Source organism: Nicotiana tabacum, chromosome 18 (genome assembly GCF_000715075.1).
Source record: "Nicotiana tabacum cultivar K326 chromosome 18, ASM71507v2, whole genome shotgun sequence".
Taxonomy (NCBI): Eukaryota; Viridiplantae; Streptophyta; class Magnoliopsida; order Solanales; family Solanaceae; genus Nicotiana; species Nicotiana tabacum.
Genome location: NC_134097.1, coordinates 89741464 through 89762709, shown reverse-complemented (window position 1 = coordinate 89762709; position 21246 = coordinate 89741464). Strand labels below are relative to the sequence as shown.

At 38.8% G+C, this 21246-nt stretch overlaps 1 protein-coding gene across 1 annotated transcript; it reads right to left on the bottom strand.

The window, feature by feature from the left end:
• Positions 1-3564: 3564 nt before the first annotated feature.
• LOC107781260 (uncharacterized) lies at positions 3565-5333 on the bottom strand. The gene is made up of 3 exons (XM_016601940.2): positions 5277-5333; positions 4074-4458; positions 3565-3653 (listed from the first exon to the last, which is right to left on the bottom strand). The coding sequence occupies exons 1-3, from the start codon at positions 5331-5333 to the stop codon at positions 3565-3567; spliced, it is 531 nt and encodes a 176-aa protein (XP_016457426.2).
• Positions 5334-21246: the final 15913 nt, after the last annotated feature.

The following is a 21246-nucleotide window of genomic DNA, read 5'->3' as shown; positions in this document are numbered from 1 at the left end:
CAGATTCCAAAATTGATGAAGTATCTTCTTTGAGGAAAGACCTAAATTCATTCAAAGAATACATGAGTTTTTTATCCACACATTACACATTACAGTTTAGTGCTTAACATTTGTATATTTTTGCCACACTTTTCTAATTATTTCTGTCTTGCTAAGGTTGTGGGCGAGTTCAAGTCTCTGAGATCATTGATCAATGATAACTTTAAGATGCTTTCTGACCATCTTCAAGACAATCAGCAAAAAAGAAATCTTACACCAGAGAAAGAAAACCACAGGGAAACGTGATGATGGTATTGAAATGCCATATGATGCCAACTTGCAAGATATTTCAAAAGGTCACAGACAGACTGATACAGTTGTCGGGGATAATGTTGAGGTTTAACATTTTTAACATCTTTAGCATATGTTTATATTCCTATTTGCTCTTATTCGGATTAATCTTATATAAACCAATTTTGTAACATTGTGAAATACAATTATATACAGAATAATTCAGTATTTTTAAAAATCTTAATCCTATATGTATTTATATTTTACTAACTTTATTTCTACATAATTATTGTGCTCTTCTCATGTTGTATCTACATGTATTCATATATATATTACAACATGATATTTGTATACATTTAAGCTGTATTTTACTGTATTCAGATGTATTTTAAATGGCATCATTATTCTTAAATAACTGCTGTATTTTACTGTATTCAGATGTATTTTAAAAGTTCTCAGTAATTGTAATTAACAGATGTATATCAGTACTATGTATTTAATTGCCTCATTAGTATTGAATAACAACATGTAATTAAATGTATTCAGATGTATTTTAACATTACTATGTAGTTGTAAATTAAAGATGTATTTAACTGAATTTGTATGATGTATTTAATGGCCTTATTATTTTTGAATATCTGCTGTATTTAACTATATTCAGCTGTATTTTAATGTATTCAGATGTATTATTCTTGAATGTGTGATGTCTTTAACTGAGTTTTCACTTATCATATTCAGTTTCTGTATTGTATTTATATGTGTTTAACTGTATTCATACAGTCAGTTACTACACTAACAATGATGCATACATCTAACAGAATACAATAGTTAATACTCTTTGTGTGGAGTCAAGAGTGGAGGGAAATACTACATCAGAGGTGTCGTGCAACATACTACCTATAGGCCAAGAGGGTGTATCCACAAATTACTATGTATCTCAATTTGAGCTGGACGATAAGTTTCTTCCCAATCAAATTCCAGAAACTAGAATTGTGATACACAATAGTGCAAAAAAAGTTGAATCAACCCCAGTACCATCTCATAGGAATCGACGACCAAGTAGATGATATTCTTCGCCTTACGAGTCTAACTTCGACTCCGCATGTTAGTGTTTTATAAACTAATGATTTATTTCCCTATGGTTTTTATCATTAAAAGTCTCTATTCATGAATTCAATGAACAACAGGTACCTCAGTAAAGTTGACCCCTATTTTTGAAAAAAGACACCCCTTTGAGGATGATTCAATAACTGGGCCACATCCTACATTAATCATTTAGGAATCCGACAAATGGGTTCGTGATGGTCTTCTCGCTAGACATGAACAGAAGTGCGTTTTTCCCCCGTATGTCTATTACGTATTTATATTTTTAAAAATGGATATAATATTTTTTTATATCATACTTGTAGAAGTAATTTGGAATACCATTACAAGAAGAACAAGTCAACACTTCATATACCATTGGATTTTGGAGTTGATCAAGTCAATTCAAAAAATTGGTTTTACCTTCTATCGTTTGACGGTAAACTATGGGATGACAATGTAAGTTTTACCCCTTCCAACTCCACTATAATTTATTTCTTTAGTATTGGTTTGTCTAATTATATAATTCACAAATTGAGCTCACACAAATTTGTCTTTCATTACTTTTATGTATTCAATTGTACTCAGATGTATCTTTTACATATGCTGTATTTAGTTGTATTCAAATTTATTTTAACATTACTCAGTAGTTGTCAATAACAAATGTATTTAACTGAATCTGTATGATGTATTTAATGGCATCATTATTGTTAAATAACTGTTGTATTTTACTGTATTCAGATGTATTTAAAAGATCTCAGTAATTGTAACCAATAGATGTATATCAGTACTATGTATTTAATTGCCTCATTAGTCTTGAATAACAACATGTAATTAAATGTATTTAGATGTATTTTAAAATTATTCTGTAGTTGTAAATAACATATGTATTTAACCGAATCTGTATGATGTATTTAATGGCCTCTTTATTTTTGAATAACTGATGTATTTAACTGTATTCAGATGTATTTTAATGTATTATTCTTGAATCTAGAACTGAGTTTTCACTTATCATATTCAGTTTCTTTTTTTTTTAATTTGATTCATTGCACTAACACTATGTAATTAAATTTGTGTATATCATATTAACGTCATATTCTACTATCTGAGAAAGAAGGGAAAGTACAACCAAACAAGCAACTTCAAGTATACAACTGTTGATTGTATATTCAAGACAAGAATCGCAGAAATCTTCGACAGGTATACTGATACAGATAGTAATGCAAATGTAGCCAAAGAAGAGGATGTGGGATGTGAGTACATAAGGGGCTATAGATTGCTAGCTAATGTACCTTGGCATACCGTTGACAATGTCTTAATACCAGTCAACTTGAAGGATAAACTACACTAGATATTGGCAGTTGTCTCATTCAAGGAGAGATGTATCAAAGTGTATGACTCGTATAGATCTGCAGGTCATGATGCCTATGTAACTTCTGAGATAGATAAGCTAGCTAGGCTTGTACCTCTATATCTATCAATCAGAGGCTTTTACAGAGATAGTCAAGGCATAGATTGGTCTACTTACTTAGCATATACTGACAAGTCACATACTGATCCCTTTGAAGTTGTTTTCATATCAAATTTGCCTCAACAAAAAGCTGGGAGCATGTATGTATTCAATCATCATTCTTGTATCATTTTAAAACTCTAATTGTATGAATTATTTTTAATTGTTTCAATCAACATTTTTAGGGATTGTAGGGTGCATGTTGCGGCATACGCAGAGTTTCTGAGCACTCTTAATGAGATTCCACAAACAACATTTGATTCTAATCTACTCCGTCAAAGATATGGTGCTCTCCTCTGGGACTATGCTATGCGGAAGATAGACGCTGATGCCATAAGTGAGAATGAAGCACCCTCCAAGATTGCTAGGCAAATCACGGAGTTAGATTCAAAGTTACAGATAGTGTTAGAGTAGCTCTAGGTGAATGTAGTTTTGGAATATTGTTTTAGGTGAATACTGTTTTTTGAATAGTTTTTTGGTGAAGAGGTATTCAGTTAGAAAAAACCATGTTTTTAATCACTTTATCAACAGTGTTCATGTATGACAATTGCAACTTTTCAATCTATGTTTCATTGTTTTGTTCATAAGTATTCATGCTTAATCTTCAGTTTATATTCATATGTATCTTACAGGATATAATCATATGTATTAAACAGGGCGTATAAATGTGTATTAATATCCAGTCACTTGGCTTATCAAAGTCATTGAAAGTCAGCAACTGTATGCTTCAAGTTTATCAAAGTCAACTGTAAATGTTGCTGTAAATGTACCTTGGCAACTATAAATGTTGCTAATACATTGAAATATCAAAGTCAATAACTGTATGCTTCAGGTTTTTACGTATGTACTCAACTTGATGTATTTATTTTACTTACCCAGGTTATATGTATTTATTAAAATTGTTATATTATAGCTGAGTATATAGTTGTATTCTGATGTATTTTGATTAGTTATGTATATACAACACAGGCACTGTCTATAATAAATTGTCTAAGTATATGCTGACAAGGTTGTATTCGAATGTATTCAGCACAATATTACAACTAAATGTATCCAGAATATATTCACGAAAGGTATTTCAAAATTTATTACTTCACAATGTCATTAGAAGTAATGACAAATCGTTGGAGCACTAATACATGTCAGAGTGTTAACTAAATCCTAAGTGGAGCATTTCTACATGTTCGCTTGTTATGTCCTCCCTGCCTACATATGCTACATGAATGTTGATTTTTCGGCTGCAGCAATTCACTGAAAGGTTTATCGCGCTTCTTCTTTGGCCTTCCAGGAGGTCTTTTCCATTTGGGTAGTAATACAACTTCCTCTGCAACATGTGCTGGTATATTCCAATTATTTCTGTCCAGTAACGGGATCTCAGGCACATCGTATGTCATTACAACAAAATTTAGTTTGTAATAGTTAGAGCAATAATTTTCTGGCATTAAAAACTTGCTCTTCAATACATCCCAAGCATGTGGGCATGGTAATTCATCAACTTTGAACCTCCCACAAACGCATTTTCTCTCTAATAGGCAGATGGTGTAGTGCCTCCCTCCACCGTTAACCGTATGTAAGTATTCAGTCGATGGTACCACCTACATTTAAACATAGATATATAAGTTTTGAGCACATACAAATGAATTTCTTTATGTATAATGCTGAATTATTCAGTTAAATATAGCTGAAATGTTTGAATACAAAAGAATACATCATATATGTAGACCGATAGTCTATAAACTATAATTATGTTTTAGCTTATGAATACAATGACATACATCAAACATCTGCTTAACTTAAGGCAGCTGAAAAGAAAATACATCTAAATACATTTAAATTCATGTTGTTATTCAAGACTAATGAGTTTATTAGGTACATAGTACTGATATACATCTGTTGGTTACAATTACTGAGAACTTTTAAAATACATCTAAATACAGTAAAATACAACAGTTATTTAAGAATAATGATGCCATTTAAAATAAAATTATAAGGCTATTGCATGACAATATAACTGAATACGTCTATCTAAAAAATTCTGTATAAGTTATTTCAGAAAACAATTAAGCTATCTAAAGAAATAGCTTAATATATGATACAATGACATTAAAATGAAACTTACAATCATGCGTGTAGACATTGCCTCATTCAAAGTCATCATCTCCTGGAATTTTTTTCCAAGCGTTGTGTATGCCTATGTAGCTTCTTTGCGGTTACTGCAATTCCAACGTCCAAACATCTTCCTAACTTCTTCGAGGAAGTCGTATATTGGCAATTCCCTTGCTGACACTAGTGTGGCATTGATTATCTCAGCAATATTTGACGTCATGGTCCATCCACTGTTAACAGGTGCATACAACCTAGCCCACTTTTCATATACAACTAACTCTAAGTATTATTTTACCCTAATATCTACCTTCTCCATCTTCTCTATCAGACTGTCAAATTCAGCTTGTGTGTATGCTTTCGCCATTGAGAAGTATATCTCGCTCAACTTTGCATGGCTCTTTTTTAATTTTTTATATACGTTGTTCCATAGATGCTATATACAGGCAAAATGCGGTACATCTGGATACACTCTCGATACAGATTTAATGATACTCTCAATTCTATCTGAAACGGTGCACATGTTTTCCCTGTCATCGTATGCTATCTTGAATTGCTTAAAGAACCACGTCCAAGCAGCATTGTTCTCTGAATCAATAACACCATATGCTAGTGGCAATATATGACCTGTAAAGACAATTGAATAATTATTTTTAAAACATGTATTCCAATCTTTAAAATATTAACAAAATTTATTATAATTCACGTACTCACCTGCACCATCCAACGTGCTTGTCGAGACAAATTTTCCGGTGTAGTAAGATTTTAGGTGACTTCCATCCACAACCACAATGGGTCTACAATGATCAAACCCCTTTATAAAGGCATACAAAGATATATACACATACATGAAATCATTTTTGGGCGATTTTACCATTCTGATGTGCGAACCTGGATATGTCATATCCATTGTATATAAGTATCCTGGTATTTTTTTGTATGAATCAGCTGGTTCACCTCTCAAAAAATTCATTGTCTTTTCTTTAGCCCGCCACGCCAACATGTAGCATCTACACCTAAATCTGATTTCACATTATCAATAATACCCTTTGGGGTGTATTTCTTCTTATGATTAGTAAGCTTAGGCCTAATCATACCACCTATAAGGCTGCTACTTGCCTGTCGTTGCTCATACACATTGTCCTTAAGCGGACATGTATGGTTATCGATGAACTCTCTCACTTTGAATAGTTCTGATTTGTTAATGCTCGAAGCCTTAAACCTCCATTCACAATCTTCTGACATACATAATAATGCATAGCTGCAAAGAATTTATCATTATACATATGATTAGCATAAATGTTTACCAAAAAATGCACTCATATACACATGAATACATTCTGATATCTATATATATAAATTATGATACAATTGAATACAATTATAGTTATATGCATTTAAATGCAATAAATACAACTAAATGCAATTATAGTTATATGCATACAATTAAATACAAACAGTAAACAAAATAGAAAATAATTAGAGCCACTGTAATGTAATTGTACCCGTAAAATTCATATGAATACATATATTTAAAGACCATAAACAAACAAATGTTAAACACATCAGTGAAGATCAAGTGAAAATCTACAAATACACATAAATACATCAACGTATAACTTACAACTCTAACCAATAATACAATATACAAAAGAAATACACTCAAACCTAACAACATTAGACCTATCAACCCGGAATTGAAACCTTTGAGATATAGCATAATTCTCCATCACCTCTTTCAATGTAGCCGTATCCTTATATACTTGGCCAACCATAATCTCCCTTTGATTAGTTTTTGAAATTATCAAATCTTTGTCCAATTCAAACACCCCAATTGCTTCTCCTGAATTGACAAAATCTAGAGCAAGCGTATCATCTGTACCGGAATCATACCTTTGGAGTGATTAGTCTATTTGCACAATATCGCCTTGAATTAAACTACCACCAGATACAAGTTCTTTTTCAATCGTTGTTATGTACAAAGGATACATCCCGAATTCTCTGTTCTCTTTTTTCAACTCTACATACACCATGTAATCCATGTCATTGTGTATTTCCATTGGCGTGCTATTCTCTTCTACTTTGTATTGAATTTTAATGGACTTTGAGCTCAAATCTATGCCAAGTTGATTAGAAATTGACGCAGCCAAATCATTATACGACGCATACTCCTTTATCAGTATTCCTTCAATTGAATATTCGACGTAATTGCTCTCACCGTTCCACTTCCCAGAATGACGCAACAACACCGTTAAACTTGCCATATGTATAATGGAATTATACCATATTCTGTATACAATTGTATCAATAGCACTATTTCATGGTTGAAAAGAGAACCGGGTACAGAAAAAGGGAGAACTAAAAATTCAGATGTTGCTCTAGTTTTCGCTATTTTTCTTGTTGAATCGTGAATGGAAGAATACAGATTTATGGGCAATAGTTTGTGTTAGTTGAGTTAAATTAGGAGAATATCAGGGAATTGATTTCCTTTCCATTTTAAACAAGTTCAACCTTCCATATTTTATGTGAAATACATTACTGTATTCACGATAACGACGTGTGAATACAGTTGAATACATCTCAAGCTTAGCCGGAATTCCGAAATTCATGCCTATTTTTGCTATTGTATTAATGAATACAATAGTTTAAATACATCAAATACATCTTTTAACCACAAAAAAGATATCTATAATCCGTAATATAGCAAAAGGTATTTATAAATGACTAATTACACCTAAAATATAGTGCTTTATGAAAATTTTTCTTAAATAAATAGGTCCAAATCTATTGGGCTAGCCCATTTAATTGGGCTAAAATGATGAGCCCACTTCATTAAGTCCAAGATGTCATCTTCCTAGAGGCCGAGTTTGGTGCCAAGTGTCAAATGACGTGGCGCGCCAAGTCAAACAGAAGAGCCAATAGGACCATGCCACGTGTCAAAATGATAAGGCATGCCAAGTCACATTAAAAGGCTAATGAAATCGTGCCACATATGCAAGTGACATGTTCTGGCCAATCAAATGCGTCCATGTCACACTTCCGTTTGATTGGTCGGAAAGAGTTTGTTCTTATCACAACTCCTCCCTTACACAACTATAAATAGGGGTCTTCATAACTCAAAAAAGACACCAGAAGTTATAACAAGAAGCAAGAGAGAACTCGTGGATCAAACGCCGCAAATTTCTCTATAAGTTTCAAGCTTCAAGCAATCAAATTCAAGCTCAAGAACGAAGAACAAATCAAGGTCAAGCTCAAGAACAAGATCATCGTTGATGGCAACAAACATAGATGCAAGATCAAGCTCAAAGGCCCTTGAATTTATTTACTATTGAAAAGAAGAATCAAAGGATTCATAGAGATTGTAACACACAAATTTTGAAATAAAATACTACGATTGTCACGATATTTTTCGGTCTTAATTTTATTTTGTTGACGCAAATTTATTGTCTACAGAAACAAGGAAAAGCTTTTGCTTCTAAAAATTATTTTAATTTGATTTCCGGAAAAGCAACTCTAAATTGTAAGCAAGCACTACGATTTCAGACTTACAATTTTTTCTGAAGAACAAAACAATGAAAAAGTTGTATTAATATGTATTTATTATACAATGTTTAAGAAATTAGGAAACTTCATTTGATTTTGATATGATTTCTTTTTGGAAAAAAAAACTGAAAAGTATACAAAGTTTGCGGGGGTCATATTAACCTCTAAAGTCCTAAACTTGTTCCAAATGGATCTGTTGCCCCTAGAAATGCAGGTGCTATAAATAGTTTAGTTCACTTCCATTTTAGAAAAGAATAGATGACATGACAGGACATGAATGCTGTAGGATCTCAATCTCATAACTGAGTCAGACCTCAGTTAAGAAAGAGGACCAATGCCTCGTTTGTTTGCACTTAATGAAGGTCTGAATCTTAATTATTCAAATCTTAGACATTAAGTGCGTTTATTTTTAAAGTCTAAATCTTAATTATTTAGATCTTAATAATTAAGTATGTTTATTTTTTTTACTTCACAACCAATTAATGGGTCTGAATAGGTCTGTATGATTAAGATCTATAATAGAGACTTAATTTCATTAAAATGCTACATATTCATTATTAACTACCTCCACCGCTTACCATTATTATCTACTATCACCATCACCATCACCACCATCCTCAATCATAGCCGCCACCATTATCGACTACCACCACTATCATTCTCAATCACATCCAACACTCATCCACCTCAACTACCACAACTAGCCACCCCATCACCATCAACAATCATAGCTTGCACCATCCATCATTATAAACTGCCACCACCCACCACCACATTCCTCAATCATAACTATCACCACCACCAGCCATTATTAACTATCACCACCCACCACCGTCATCCTCAATATTAATCGCCACCACTACCAATCACCACTAACTACTACCCTGAACCACCACCATCAACCAAAATTATCACCAACCACCGCCTCTAGTCGGCATTTACAAGTATTGCCATTAGCCATTACCACCAGCAACTACTATCATATTTTTTTAAAAAAATTATATATTTTATTGATAAAATATTAGATTAATTAGTATTTCATTTGAATTTTGTGTTTATTAATTTTCAAAAAAAGATAAATTTTGTGCATTCAGATGTTAAAAATCAAACAGTCTTAATCAGATAGTATTGAGATCTTCATACACATCATAATATTCAGATGTGTATTCAGATTCAGACGTCTTAATCTTAAAAAAAAGTATATAGAAAATACACCTCCTATTCATTGTGATCCAGGCTGGTGAATGCATAGTTAGGCTTAAAGAAGAAGGGCCAAGTTGTATATGATTTCGTGGCATTGCTTCAATTGGTCATGAAAAGTGTGTATTTGAAAGTTAAGTGTAGTGTATTAAAGTGTTTAGGAGGATTAGTCACTATACCCAAAATATATCCTACCCATCCCTTAGCCTACATTACAACCCGTAAAGTCCTAATTGATCTTAAAGTTTGCGAGCTTAGATTAGTGGAGATATAACTACGGGCAAGTCTATGGTACAATCATGGAATGCACATGAATTTCTTTGTGAGAGTGAGTGGTTCTTTGTTCATATATGTGATGTCCTTAAATTATATTCAAATGCATATTTGAATGTGTGGACGAAATACCCTCTTATTCTGTGGTGAGGCACATGATTCTATGATGGATAGGTGACGTTATTAAACATCTCTTGTTGGGTAAGTGCACGAATTGAGAGTGCTTATTGGCGACGAGTCGGTCTTTGAGGTTGGGTAGATATGGGCAGGTTGTTTGAGTGTTTTTAATTGGTCACTAATATTCCAACATATGAAAGTTGGGAAAGGTATGAATGCGTATGCAAGGGCTTAATTATTGATATCAACCATGGTCATAAGTGTAGTGTATTGAATTGCCAAAGGTTCCTCCATGATATAATGTCTTGTGTGCATTATTTGGTTAGCAAGGTTTTAGGTTGCTCGAGGACGAGCAAGAGCTTAAGTGTGGGGTGGTGATGTTAGGCTAAAAATCCAAGTTTTTGCATGTAATTTGCCTTGCATTATACCTCAATCTTGTTACTTTGGTATAAATATTTGTAACTCGAGCTTAATAATGGTGTTTAGATGTGTAGGAGTCAATTTGAAGTGATTTGGCAAGCTTGCATGCAAAGTGAAGTAAACAAATAGAAGAATTTGGAGGGAGTATGATTTTGGAGCTCAGGTTGGCGCCAGACACCAACCAAAATGCCAATGGCAGAATAACACAGAAGTGAAAAAAATTCGGTGTCCAGGTAGGCGCCAGGCACCAAGCGAGACAGCTAAGGGCGGATTTTGTCCTAATTCAGCTAGGACTTGGGAGTGTGACGACCCGACCGGTCGTCTTAAGAATTAATGCCCCGATCCTCTATTAAATACTTTACCCAAGTTTATTTCTGCTAATGTGATTTGCCGGGATGTTCGTTTTTGAGTTTCAGGGAGTTTTGGGACACTTAGTTCCTAAATGAGAGCTTAAGTATTGAAAAGTTGAATGTAGTCGGAACAGTGTGAAGACGGCCTCAGAATGGAAATTTGATGGTTCCGTTAGCTCCGTTGGGTGATCTTGGGGTTAGGAGCGTGTTCGTATTGTGTTTTGGAGGTCCGTAGCTAATTTAGGCTTGAAATGGCGAGAGCCGAATTTTTGAAGTTTTCGGTCCGATAGTGAGATTTTGATCTAAGGGTCGGAATGGAATTCCGAAAAATTGGAGTAGCTCCGTAGTGTTGAATGTGACGTGCTTGCAAAAATTTAGGTCATTCGGACAAGATTTGATAGACTTTTGATCGAAAGCATAAGTTAAGAGTTCTTGGAGTTCTTAGGCTTGAATCCTATGTTAAATTGGTGATTTGATGTTGTTGTGAGTGTTCCGAAGTTTTGAACAAATTTGAACGATGTCATGAGATGTGTTGGTACAATTGGTTTGAAGCCCCGGGGACTCGGGTGAGTTCCGGGACATTTTAGGTCGAAAATCATAACTGTTGCAGGTCCAGAATAGTTGCAGGCCTTGGAACCCACCAGTGCGGTCCGCACAAAGTCCAGTGCATCCGCGGTGGGAGCTGTGCGGCCGCACAAAATGCAGTGCAGTCCGCGGTGAGGAAAATTTCACTGGTCCTACTTCGGAAGCTCATATCTTTTGATCTACAAGGAATTTTGGGAGGATTCAAAAACGAAAGTTGTAGCCCTTCATGTCTAGTTTCCAGAAAGTAAAGAAATCACAATTTGGACAACTGTAGAGAAAGTTATGGCCAAAATACTAAAGCCTGTCACTGCAGTCAAAACCTGTGCGGACAACACTCGTTTTTGTGCGGACCGCACTGGTTTTGTGCGAGCAACACTCATTTTTGTGCGGTCCGCAGTGGTGGAAATCCTGGGAGTGCCCTATAAATATGATGTTTTGGTTTTATTTCATATTTTGACCTAGAGAGCTCGGATTTTGGCGATTGTTTGAAGGTTTTTTAAGAAATTCATCGGGGTAAGTGATTCTAACTTAGATTTGGCTAGAGTACATGAATCCATCATTGAATTCATCATTTAATTTGTGATTTGGGATGGAATTTGGGAAGAAAGCTTGTGAAATCTTTCAAAAATGTAAAATGATGATTTGAAGGACCAAATGGTATCGGAATTGGATAATTTTGGTATGGTTAGACTCGTGAGGGTATGAGGATTCTGAAAATATAAATTCTACTCGATTCCGAGACGTGAGCCCGAGGGGTGTTTTGGTTATTTTATATAATTTCGCGTATTAGCTTAGAATTTAATTGTAGAATCAGTTACTTGAAGTGTTATTTACCTTATGCAATTGAATTGAATAGATTTGGGCCATTTGGAGTCGAGTACTCGTGGAAAAGACTTGGTGATGGGTTGATTTTGAGCCGGTTCGAGGTAAGTGGCTTGTCTAACCTTATGTGAGGGACCTTCTCCTTAGGATTGGTATATTTGGTAATTGAAATGCCTTCGTGAGGTGTTGAGTGCGTACTTGTGCTAATTGTTGGAAATCCGATTTTCTTAAGTAATTACTAGTATGTTTCCTTTCCTGTTTCTATTTTTTGCACTATTAAGCCTGTTGTTAGCTTAGGAAAGCATGTCTAAGTGACTTAATTTGCTTTATTTGATTCAACCTGCCTTACTTGAATTTTGTGCAGCATGCTAGGCTAGAATCACTTATTGCCTTAATATGAAATTTTGCCATTTCTGTATATCTTCCTGTTGTTGCTGTGTATTTATTTTGGGACTACGGATGTGGGATTCCGGTAGCTCCCCTTGTTTGTTTACTTTGGGACTACGGGTTAGATTCTCGGTAGACCCCCCTGCATATTTACTTTGGGACTACGGGTTAGATTCCCGGTAGATCCCCCTGCATAGTTATATGGAACTACGGGAATGCACACGGTAGATTCCCCCAGTACTAGGTATTTATATTTGGGACTACAGATCGGGATTACGGTAGATCCCCGCACATTGATAGTTGGACTACGGGACGGGATCCCGGGAGATCCTTCGGGCATATATATGATAGACTATGGGACAGTATCCCGGGAGATCCACTGGACAGTTGTAATTGGGACTACAAGACGGTATCCTGGAAGGTGCCCCAGTTGTTGTCTCTGTGTTGAGCTGTATTTCTTTCCGTGGTTTGTTTTGTCTCTGTTCTAGTTGTTGCTGTTGTTCTGTCAATTCTATGTTATTTCTTACTGTTGCACTTATTTATACTGGTTTATTCCACACTGTTAACCTTTATATTGTATTTAACCTCAATAGGGCCCTGACCTTTCTCGTCACTACCCAACCGAGGTTAGGCTTGGCACTTACTGAGTACCGCTGTGGTGTACTCATGCCTCTTCTGCGCATGTTTTTCATGTGCATATCCAGGTACTTCTACTCAGGTCTACCATCCTTGAGGGAGACGACTACTTAGAGACTTTGAGGTATATCTGCTGCGTCGCAGGCCGAGGAGTCCCTTTCTATTCCTGCCTTTTAGTATTTAGCCCTTTTGTACTTTCTGTTCTTATTAGACAAATTTCGAAGTTAGAGCTATGTAGTATTTCTTTTTCTTAGCTTGTGATTCATGGGTTTCCGGGTCTTAGATTTAGGTATTGATTTTAAGATCTATATAAATATGGTGTATGCCGAGCGGCACATTTAACACTGTTATTTGACTTATTTCTATTTTTAAATTGTTTTACTTCTGCAAGTTTTGGTTATCTTTCGCAAGTTTAGGCTTACCTAGTCATAGCTAGGTGCCGTCACGATGATTCACAGAGGGAGAACTGGGGTCATGACAAGTTGGTATCAGAGCACTAGGTTCATAGAAGTCATGGATCACAAGCCGGTTTATTAGAGTCTCGCTGATCGGTACGGAGACGTCTGTGCTTATCTAGAAGAGGCTATGTAATTGTTAGGAAAATTCCACTTCATTTGATTTTCTTATCGTGCGATATTTCGATATCACCATTCTAAACTTCTATCTTCTATTCTCTCACAGATGGTGAGGACACATACTACTCGAGATGATCAGGCACCTGCGCCCCCTACTGCAGCCGTCAGAGGCTGGGGGTGGGGTAGAGGCTGAGGACGCGCGCGTGGTGCAGCTGGAGCACCTGAACGAGCTGCCTCCAAGGTACCACCAGCGGATCCAGCCGGAGTCCAGGCACCTGACACACCTACTGCTACTACCATGCCAACACTTCAGGAGACTCTGGCACAATTTATGAGCATGTACACCACTTTGGCTCAGGCAGGGTTGCTTCCCCTTGCTGCAGTCATATCTCAGGCCAGGGGAGGAGCATAGACCCCCACCGCCCGCACTCCTGAGCGGCAAGTGCATGTTGAGCAGGTCCTTGAGATTATTCCTATACTGCCTGCAGTGCCAGCTCAGCCCGAAGATAGGGCAGATGCTTCCGAAGATGAGCAGTTGAGGCTTGAGAGGTTCAAAAAGTACAAGCCTCCTGTATTTAGTGGTCTAACATCGGAGGATGCTCTAGGATTTCTTGATGAGTGTTACCGCATTCTCCGTACCATGGGTATCTTAGGAGCGAGCGGGGTTTCTTTCACTACCTTCTAGCTTCGAGGAGCCGCCTATGAGTGGTGGCGCACCTATGTGCTAGACAATCCAGATGAGGCTACTTCACTGACTTGGACTCAGTTTTCAGATCTGTTCCTGAGGGAATATGTTCCTCAAAGCCTCAGGGACGCATGGCACGCACAGTTTGAGCATTTTTGCCAGGGTGCTATAACTGTTTTAGAGTATGCTATCCGTTACACCAGTTTGGCTAGGCATGCACCAGCCTTGGTTTCTACTCTACGCGAGAGAGTTTGCCGATTTATTGAGGGCCTTATTCCCAACATCAGGTCTAGCATGGCTCGTGAGTTGGAGATGGATATTTCTTATCAGCAGGTGGTGAGCATCGCTAGAAGGATTGAGGGTATGCATGCTAGGGAGAGAGAGGAGAGGGAGGCCAAGAGGTCTCGAGAGTCGGGCCATTATTCTGGTGCCTGTACCCCAGCTGCAAGTCGTCATGGTAGGGGTTATATGATTCGCCCTGTTCATTCAGCTCTTCCAGCAGCTAGTAGTGCTCCAACTCCTCCTAGGCCTCAGGAGCCTTATTATGCACCTCCGGTTTCTAGCGCGCCTCCTGCGCGGGGTGCTTTTAGAGATCAGTCCAGTGGACCTGGCCCGAGCCAGTCATAGCCACCACGTCCTCCCAGAGCTTGTTTTGAGTGTGGTAACACACGTCATATGGTAAGGGATTGCCCCAGAATTGGGAGAGGTGCACCTCCACAAACTTCTCAGCCACAGCGTGCCCCGCAGAGTTCTCAGGCTATGGTTACAGCTCCAGTTGCTACTCCACCTGCTCAGCCAGCTAGAGGTGGAGGTCGGGGAGGTAGAGTTTGCCCTAGAGGGGGAGGCCAGGCCAGATACTATGCCCTTCCTGCCCGTACCGAGGCTGTTTCCTCCGATTCTGTCATCACAGGTATTATATTGGTTTGTCACAGAGATGCATCGGTTTTATTCGATCCAGGCTCTACTTACTCTTATGTGTATTCTTATTTTGCTCCATATTTGGGTGTACCTCGGGATTCTTTGAGTTCTCCTGTTTATGTTTCTACTATTGTGGGAGATTCTCTCGTTGTGGACCGCATTTATCGGTCCTGTTTGGTTGCTCTTAGTAGTTTTGAGACCAGAGCCGATTTATTGTTTCAGTATGGTTGACTTCGATATTATCTTGGGCATGGACTGGTTGTCTCCCCATCATGCTATTCTTGATTGTCACGCCAAAACCGTGATGCTGGCTATGCCAGGTGTATCGCATGTTGAGTGGAGGGGTACTTTAGATAACACTCCCATTAGAGTTGTTTCTTTTCTTAAAGCTCAGCGTATGGTTAAGAAGGGGTGTGATGCATACTTAGCTTATGCGAGAGATGTCAGTATTGATTCCCCTTCAGTTCATTCAGTCCCAGTAGTACGGGATTTTCCCGATGGGTTTCCAGCTGATCTTCCAAGCATGCCGCCTGATAGCGATATTGATTTTGGCATCGATCTATTACCGGGCACTCGACCCATTTCTATTCCTCCGTATCGTATAGCTCCTCCTGAGTTGAAGAAGTTGAAGGATCAGTTAAAGGAATTGCTTGATAAGGGTTTTATTAGGTCCAGTGTATCACCTTGGGGTGCTCCTGTCTTGTTTGTGAAGAAAAAGGATGGTTTTATGCAGATGTGTATTGATTATCGCTAGTTGAACAAGGTTACAGTGAAGAACCGTTATCCTTTGCCTCATATTGATGATATGTTTGACCAGCTTCAGGGCGCACGGGTGTTTTCTCAGATTGATTTGCGCTTAGGTTACCATCAGTTGAAGATTCGGGAGCCAGATATCCCGAAGACTGCTTTCAGGACTCGGTATGGTCATTACGAGTTCCTTGTTATGTCATTTGGGCTGGCCAATACCCTAACAACCTTTATGCATTTGATGCACAGTGTGTTCCGGCCATATCTTGACTCATTTGTCATTGTCTTTATTGATGATATTCTAGTGTATTTCCGGAGTCGGGAAGATCATGAGCAGTACCTAAGGACTATGCTTCAAAGTTTGAGAGAGAAGAAGTTATATGCTAAATTCTCGAAATGTGAGTTTTGGTTGGATTTAGTGGAATTCTTAGGCCACGTGGTATCGAGTGAGGGTATTCAAGTGGATCTGAAGAAGATAGAGGCCGTGCAAAGTTGACCCAGATCATCCTCAGCTACCGAGATCCATAGATTCCTTGGTTTGGCACGCTACTACCATTGTTTTGTGGAGGGGTTTTCATCGATTGCAGCCCCTATGACCAGGTTGACCCAAAAGGGTGCTCCGTTCCAGTGGACGGAGGAGTGTGAGGCGAGCTTTTATAAGCTCAAGACAGCTTTGACCACAGCCCCAATTTTGATACCGCCTATAGGTTTGGGGTCTTATACGGTCTATTGTGATGCCTCGAGGGTTGTCCTCAGAGCGGTGTAGATGCAGGACGGTAGGGTGATTGCCTACACGTCCAGACAGCTGAAGATACATGAGAAGAATTACCCTGTTCATGACCTTGAGTTAGCTACCATTGTTCACGCCCTGAAAATTTGGCGCCATTATTTATACGGGGTTCCCTATGAGATTTATACTGACCATCGGATCTTGCTGCACTTGTTCAAGCAAAAGGATGTAAATTTGTGCCAGAGGAGGTGGTTGGAGTTGCTAAAGGACTATGATATCACTATTTTGTATCACTCGGGCAAGACCAATGTGGTGGCCGATGCTTTGAGTCGCCGGGCAGAGAGTTTGGGGAGTTTGGCTTATTTACCAGCATTAGAGAGGCCTATGGCAATGGATATTCAGGTCTTAGCCAGCCAGTTTGTGAGATTGGATCTTTCGAAGCCCAGTCGGGTTCTAGCTTGCGTGGTTTCTCGGTCTTCCTTATTTGATCGTATCAGGAAGAGACAGTATGATGACCCTCATTTGCTTGTCCTCAAGGACAAGGTTCAGCACGGTGATGCTAGGGATGTGACTATTGGTGATGATGAGGTATTGAGGATGCAGGGTCAGATTTGTGTTCCCAATGTCGATGGGCTTCGAGAGTTGATTCTATAGGCCCATAGCTCGCAATATTCCATTCATCCGAGTGTCGCGAAGATGTATCAGGATTTGAGATAGCACTATTAGTGGAGGCGGATGAAGAAAGATAGAGTTGGATTTGTAGCTCGGTGTTTCAACTGTCAGCAGGTGAAGTATGGGCACCAGAGACCGGGTGGGTTGCTTCAGCAGATAGAGATTCCGGAGTGGAAGTGGGAGCGGATCACCATGGACTTTGTAGTTGGGCTCCCATGGACGTTGAGGAAGTTTGATGCTATTTGGGTGATTGTGGATCGGCTGACCAAGTCCGCTCACTTTATTCCTGTGTGTACTACTTATTCCTAGGAGCGGCTGGCGTAGATCTATATCCGGGAGATTATTCGTCTGCATGGTATTCCAGTTTCCATCATTTCAGATAGAGGTGCCCAGTTCACATTATAGTTCTGGAGAGCCGTTCAGCATGAGTTAGGTACTCGAGTAGAGTTGAGTACAACATTTCACCCTCAGACAGACGGACAGTCTGAGCGCACTATTTAGATTCTTGAGGATATGCTCCGTGCGTGTGTGATTGAGTTTGGAGGGTCTTGGGATCAGCTTTTGCCATTGGCGGAGTTTGCTTACAACAACAGCTATCAGTCCAGCATTCAGATGGTACCGTATGAGGCTTTATATGGTAGGCGGTGCAGATCTCGGTGGGTTGGTTTGAGCCGAGTAAGGCCAGATTGTGGGGCACAGACCTGGTTCAGGATGCTTTTGAGAAGGTTAAGGTGATTCAGGATAGACTCCGCACAGCCCAGTTCAGATAGAAGAGTTACGCGGACCGGAAGATTCACGATGTTTCCTATATGGTTGGAGAGTGGGTTCTGCTTCGGGATTCGCCTATGAAGGGCATTATGAGATTCAGGAAGAAAGGGAAGTTGAGTCAGAGGTTTATTGGCCCTTTTGAGATATTGAGGCGTGTTGGGAGGATGCTTATGAGCTTGCCTTACCTCCCAGCTTGGTAGGAGTTCATTCGGTATTTCATGTTTCGATGCTCCAGAGGTATCACGGCGATCCGTCACACGAGTTAGATTTCAGTTCAGTCCAGTTGGAGAAGGATCTATCTTATATTGAAGAGCCAATGGCAATATTGGACAGGCAGGTTAGAAAGCTGAGGTCAAAGAACATTGCATTAGTGAAGGTCCAATGGCGGGGTCAGCCGGTCGAGGAGGCGACCTGGGAGACCGAGCAAGATATGCACAGCCGTTACCCTCATCTTTTCACTACTTTAGGTATGTCTCTATGCTCGTTCGAGGATGAACGAATGTTTAAGTATAGGAGGATGTGACGACCCGGCGGTCGTCTTAAGAATTAACGCCCCGATCCCCTATTAACTGCTTTTCCCAAATTTATTTCTGCTAATGTGACTTGTCGGGATGTTAGGTTTTGAGTTCAGGGAGTTTTGGGACACTTAGTCCCTAAATGAAAGCTTAAGTGTTGGAAAGTTGACCGTAGTTGGAATAGTGTGAAGACGGCCTCGGAATGGAAATCTAATGGTTCCGTTAGCTCCGTTGGGTGATTTTGGGGTTAGGAGCATGTTCGGATTGTGTTTTGGAGGTCCGTAGCTAATTTAGGCTTAAAATGGCGAGAGCCGAATTTTTGAAGTTTCCGGTCCGATAGTGAGATTTTGATCTAAGAGTCGGAATGGAATTCCAAAAATTGGAGTAGCTTCGTAGTGTTGAATGTGACGTGCTTGCAAAATTTCAAGTCATTCGGACAATATTTGATAGACTTTTGATCGAAAGCATAAGTTAAGAGTTCTTGGAGTTCTTAGGCTTGAATCCTATGTTAAATTGGTGATTTGATGTTGTTGTGAACATTCCGAAGTTTTGAACAAGTTTGAACGATGTCATGGGATGTGTTGGTACAATTGGTTTGAAGCCCCGGGGATTCAGGTGAGTTCCGGGATGTTTTAGGCCAAAAATTATAGTTGTTGCAGGTCTAGAAGAGTTGCAGGCCTTGGAACCCACCAGTGCGGTCAGCACAAAGTCCAGTGCGTCCGCGGTGGGGGCTGTGCGGCCGCACAAAATGCAATGCGGTCCGCGGTGAGGAAAATTTCATTAGTCCTACTTCAGAAGCTCATATCTTTTGATCTATAAGGAATATTGGGATTATTCAAAAATGAAAGTTGTAGAACTTTGTGTCTAGTTTCCATAAAGGTAAAGAAATCACAATTTGGACATCTGTATAGAAAGATATGGACAAAATACTAAATCCTGTTACTGCAGTCAAAACCTGTGTGGACAGCACTCGTTTTTGTGCGGACCGCACTGGTTTTGTGCGGACAACACTCATTTTTGTGCGGTCCGCAGTGGTGCAAAATCCAGGGGGGGGGTGCCTTATAAATATGAGGTTTTGGATTTTATTTCATATTTTGACCTGGAGAGCTTGGATTTTGACAATTTTTCGAAGGTTTTTCATGAAATTCACCGGGGTAAGTGATTCTAACTCAGATTTGGCTAGAGTACATGAATCCATCATTGAATTCATCATTTAGTTCGTGATTTGGATGGAATTTGGGAAGAAAACTTGTGAAATCTTTCAAAAATGTAAAATGATGATTTGAAGGACCAAATGGTATCAGAATTTGATAATTTTGGTATGGTTAGACTCGTGAGGGTATCAGGATTTTGAAAATGTAAATTCTACCCGATTCTGAGATGTGGGCCCGAGGGGAATTTTGGTCATTTTACATAATTTCGCGTATTAGCTTAGAATTTAATTGTAGAATCAGTTACTTGAAGTGTTATTTACATTATGCAATTGAATTGAATAGATTTGGGGCATTTGGAGTCGAGTACTCATGGCAAAGACGTGATGTTGGGTTGATTTTGAGCCGGTTCGAGGTAAGTGGCTTGTCTAACCTTGTGTGGGGGACCTTCCCCTTAGGATTGGTATATTTGGTAATTGAAATGCCTTGTACGTGAGGTGACGAGTGCGTACTTATGATAATTGTTGGAAATCCGATTTTCTTTTCCTGTTTCTATTTCTTGCACTATTAAGCCTGTTGTTAGCTTAGGAAAGCATGTCTAAGTGACTTAATTTGCTTTATTTGATTCAACCTGCCTTACTTGAATTCTGTGCAGCATGCTAGGCTAGAATCACTTATTGCCTTAATATGAAAATTTGCCATTTCTGTATATCTTCCTGCTATTGCTGTGTATTTATTTTGGGACTACGGATGTGGGATTCCGATAGCTCCCCTTGTCTGTTTACTTTGGGACTACGGGTTAGATTCCCGGTAGATCCCCCTGCATATTTACTTTGGGACTACGGGTTAGATTCTCGGTAGATCCCCCTACAAAGTTATATGGAACTACGGGAATGCACAAGGTAGATTCCCCCAGTATTGGGTATTTATATTTGGGACTACGGATCGGGATTCCGGTAGATCCCCGCGCATTGATAGTTGGACTACGGTACGGGATCCCGGGAGATCCTTCAGGCATATATATGATGGACTACGGGATGATATCCAGGGAGATCCACTGGACAGTTGTAATTGGGACTACAAGACGGTATCCTGGAAGGTTTCCCGGTTGTTGTCTCTGTATTGAGCTGTATTTTTTTCCGTGGTTTGTTTTGTCTCTGTTCTAGTTGTTGTTATTCTATCAATT

Excerpts from the sequence above, each read along its gene's own strand:
- LOC107781260 (XM_016601940.2), bottom strand. The coding sequence starts at position 5,333 with ATGGCGAAAGCATACACACAAGCTGAATTTGACAGTCTGATAGAGAAG. Across the intron at positions 4,459-5,276 it reads TGATAGAGAAGATGGAGAAG|GTGGTACCATCGACTGAATA; the intron begins GTAGATATTAGG and ends GTTTAAATGTAG. Across the intron at positions 3,654-4,073 it reads TCAACATTCATGTAGCATAT|CAACATTTATAGTTGCCAAG; the intron begins GTAGGCAGGGAG and ends TCAATGTATTAG.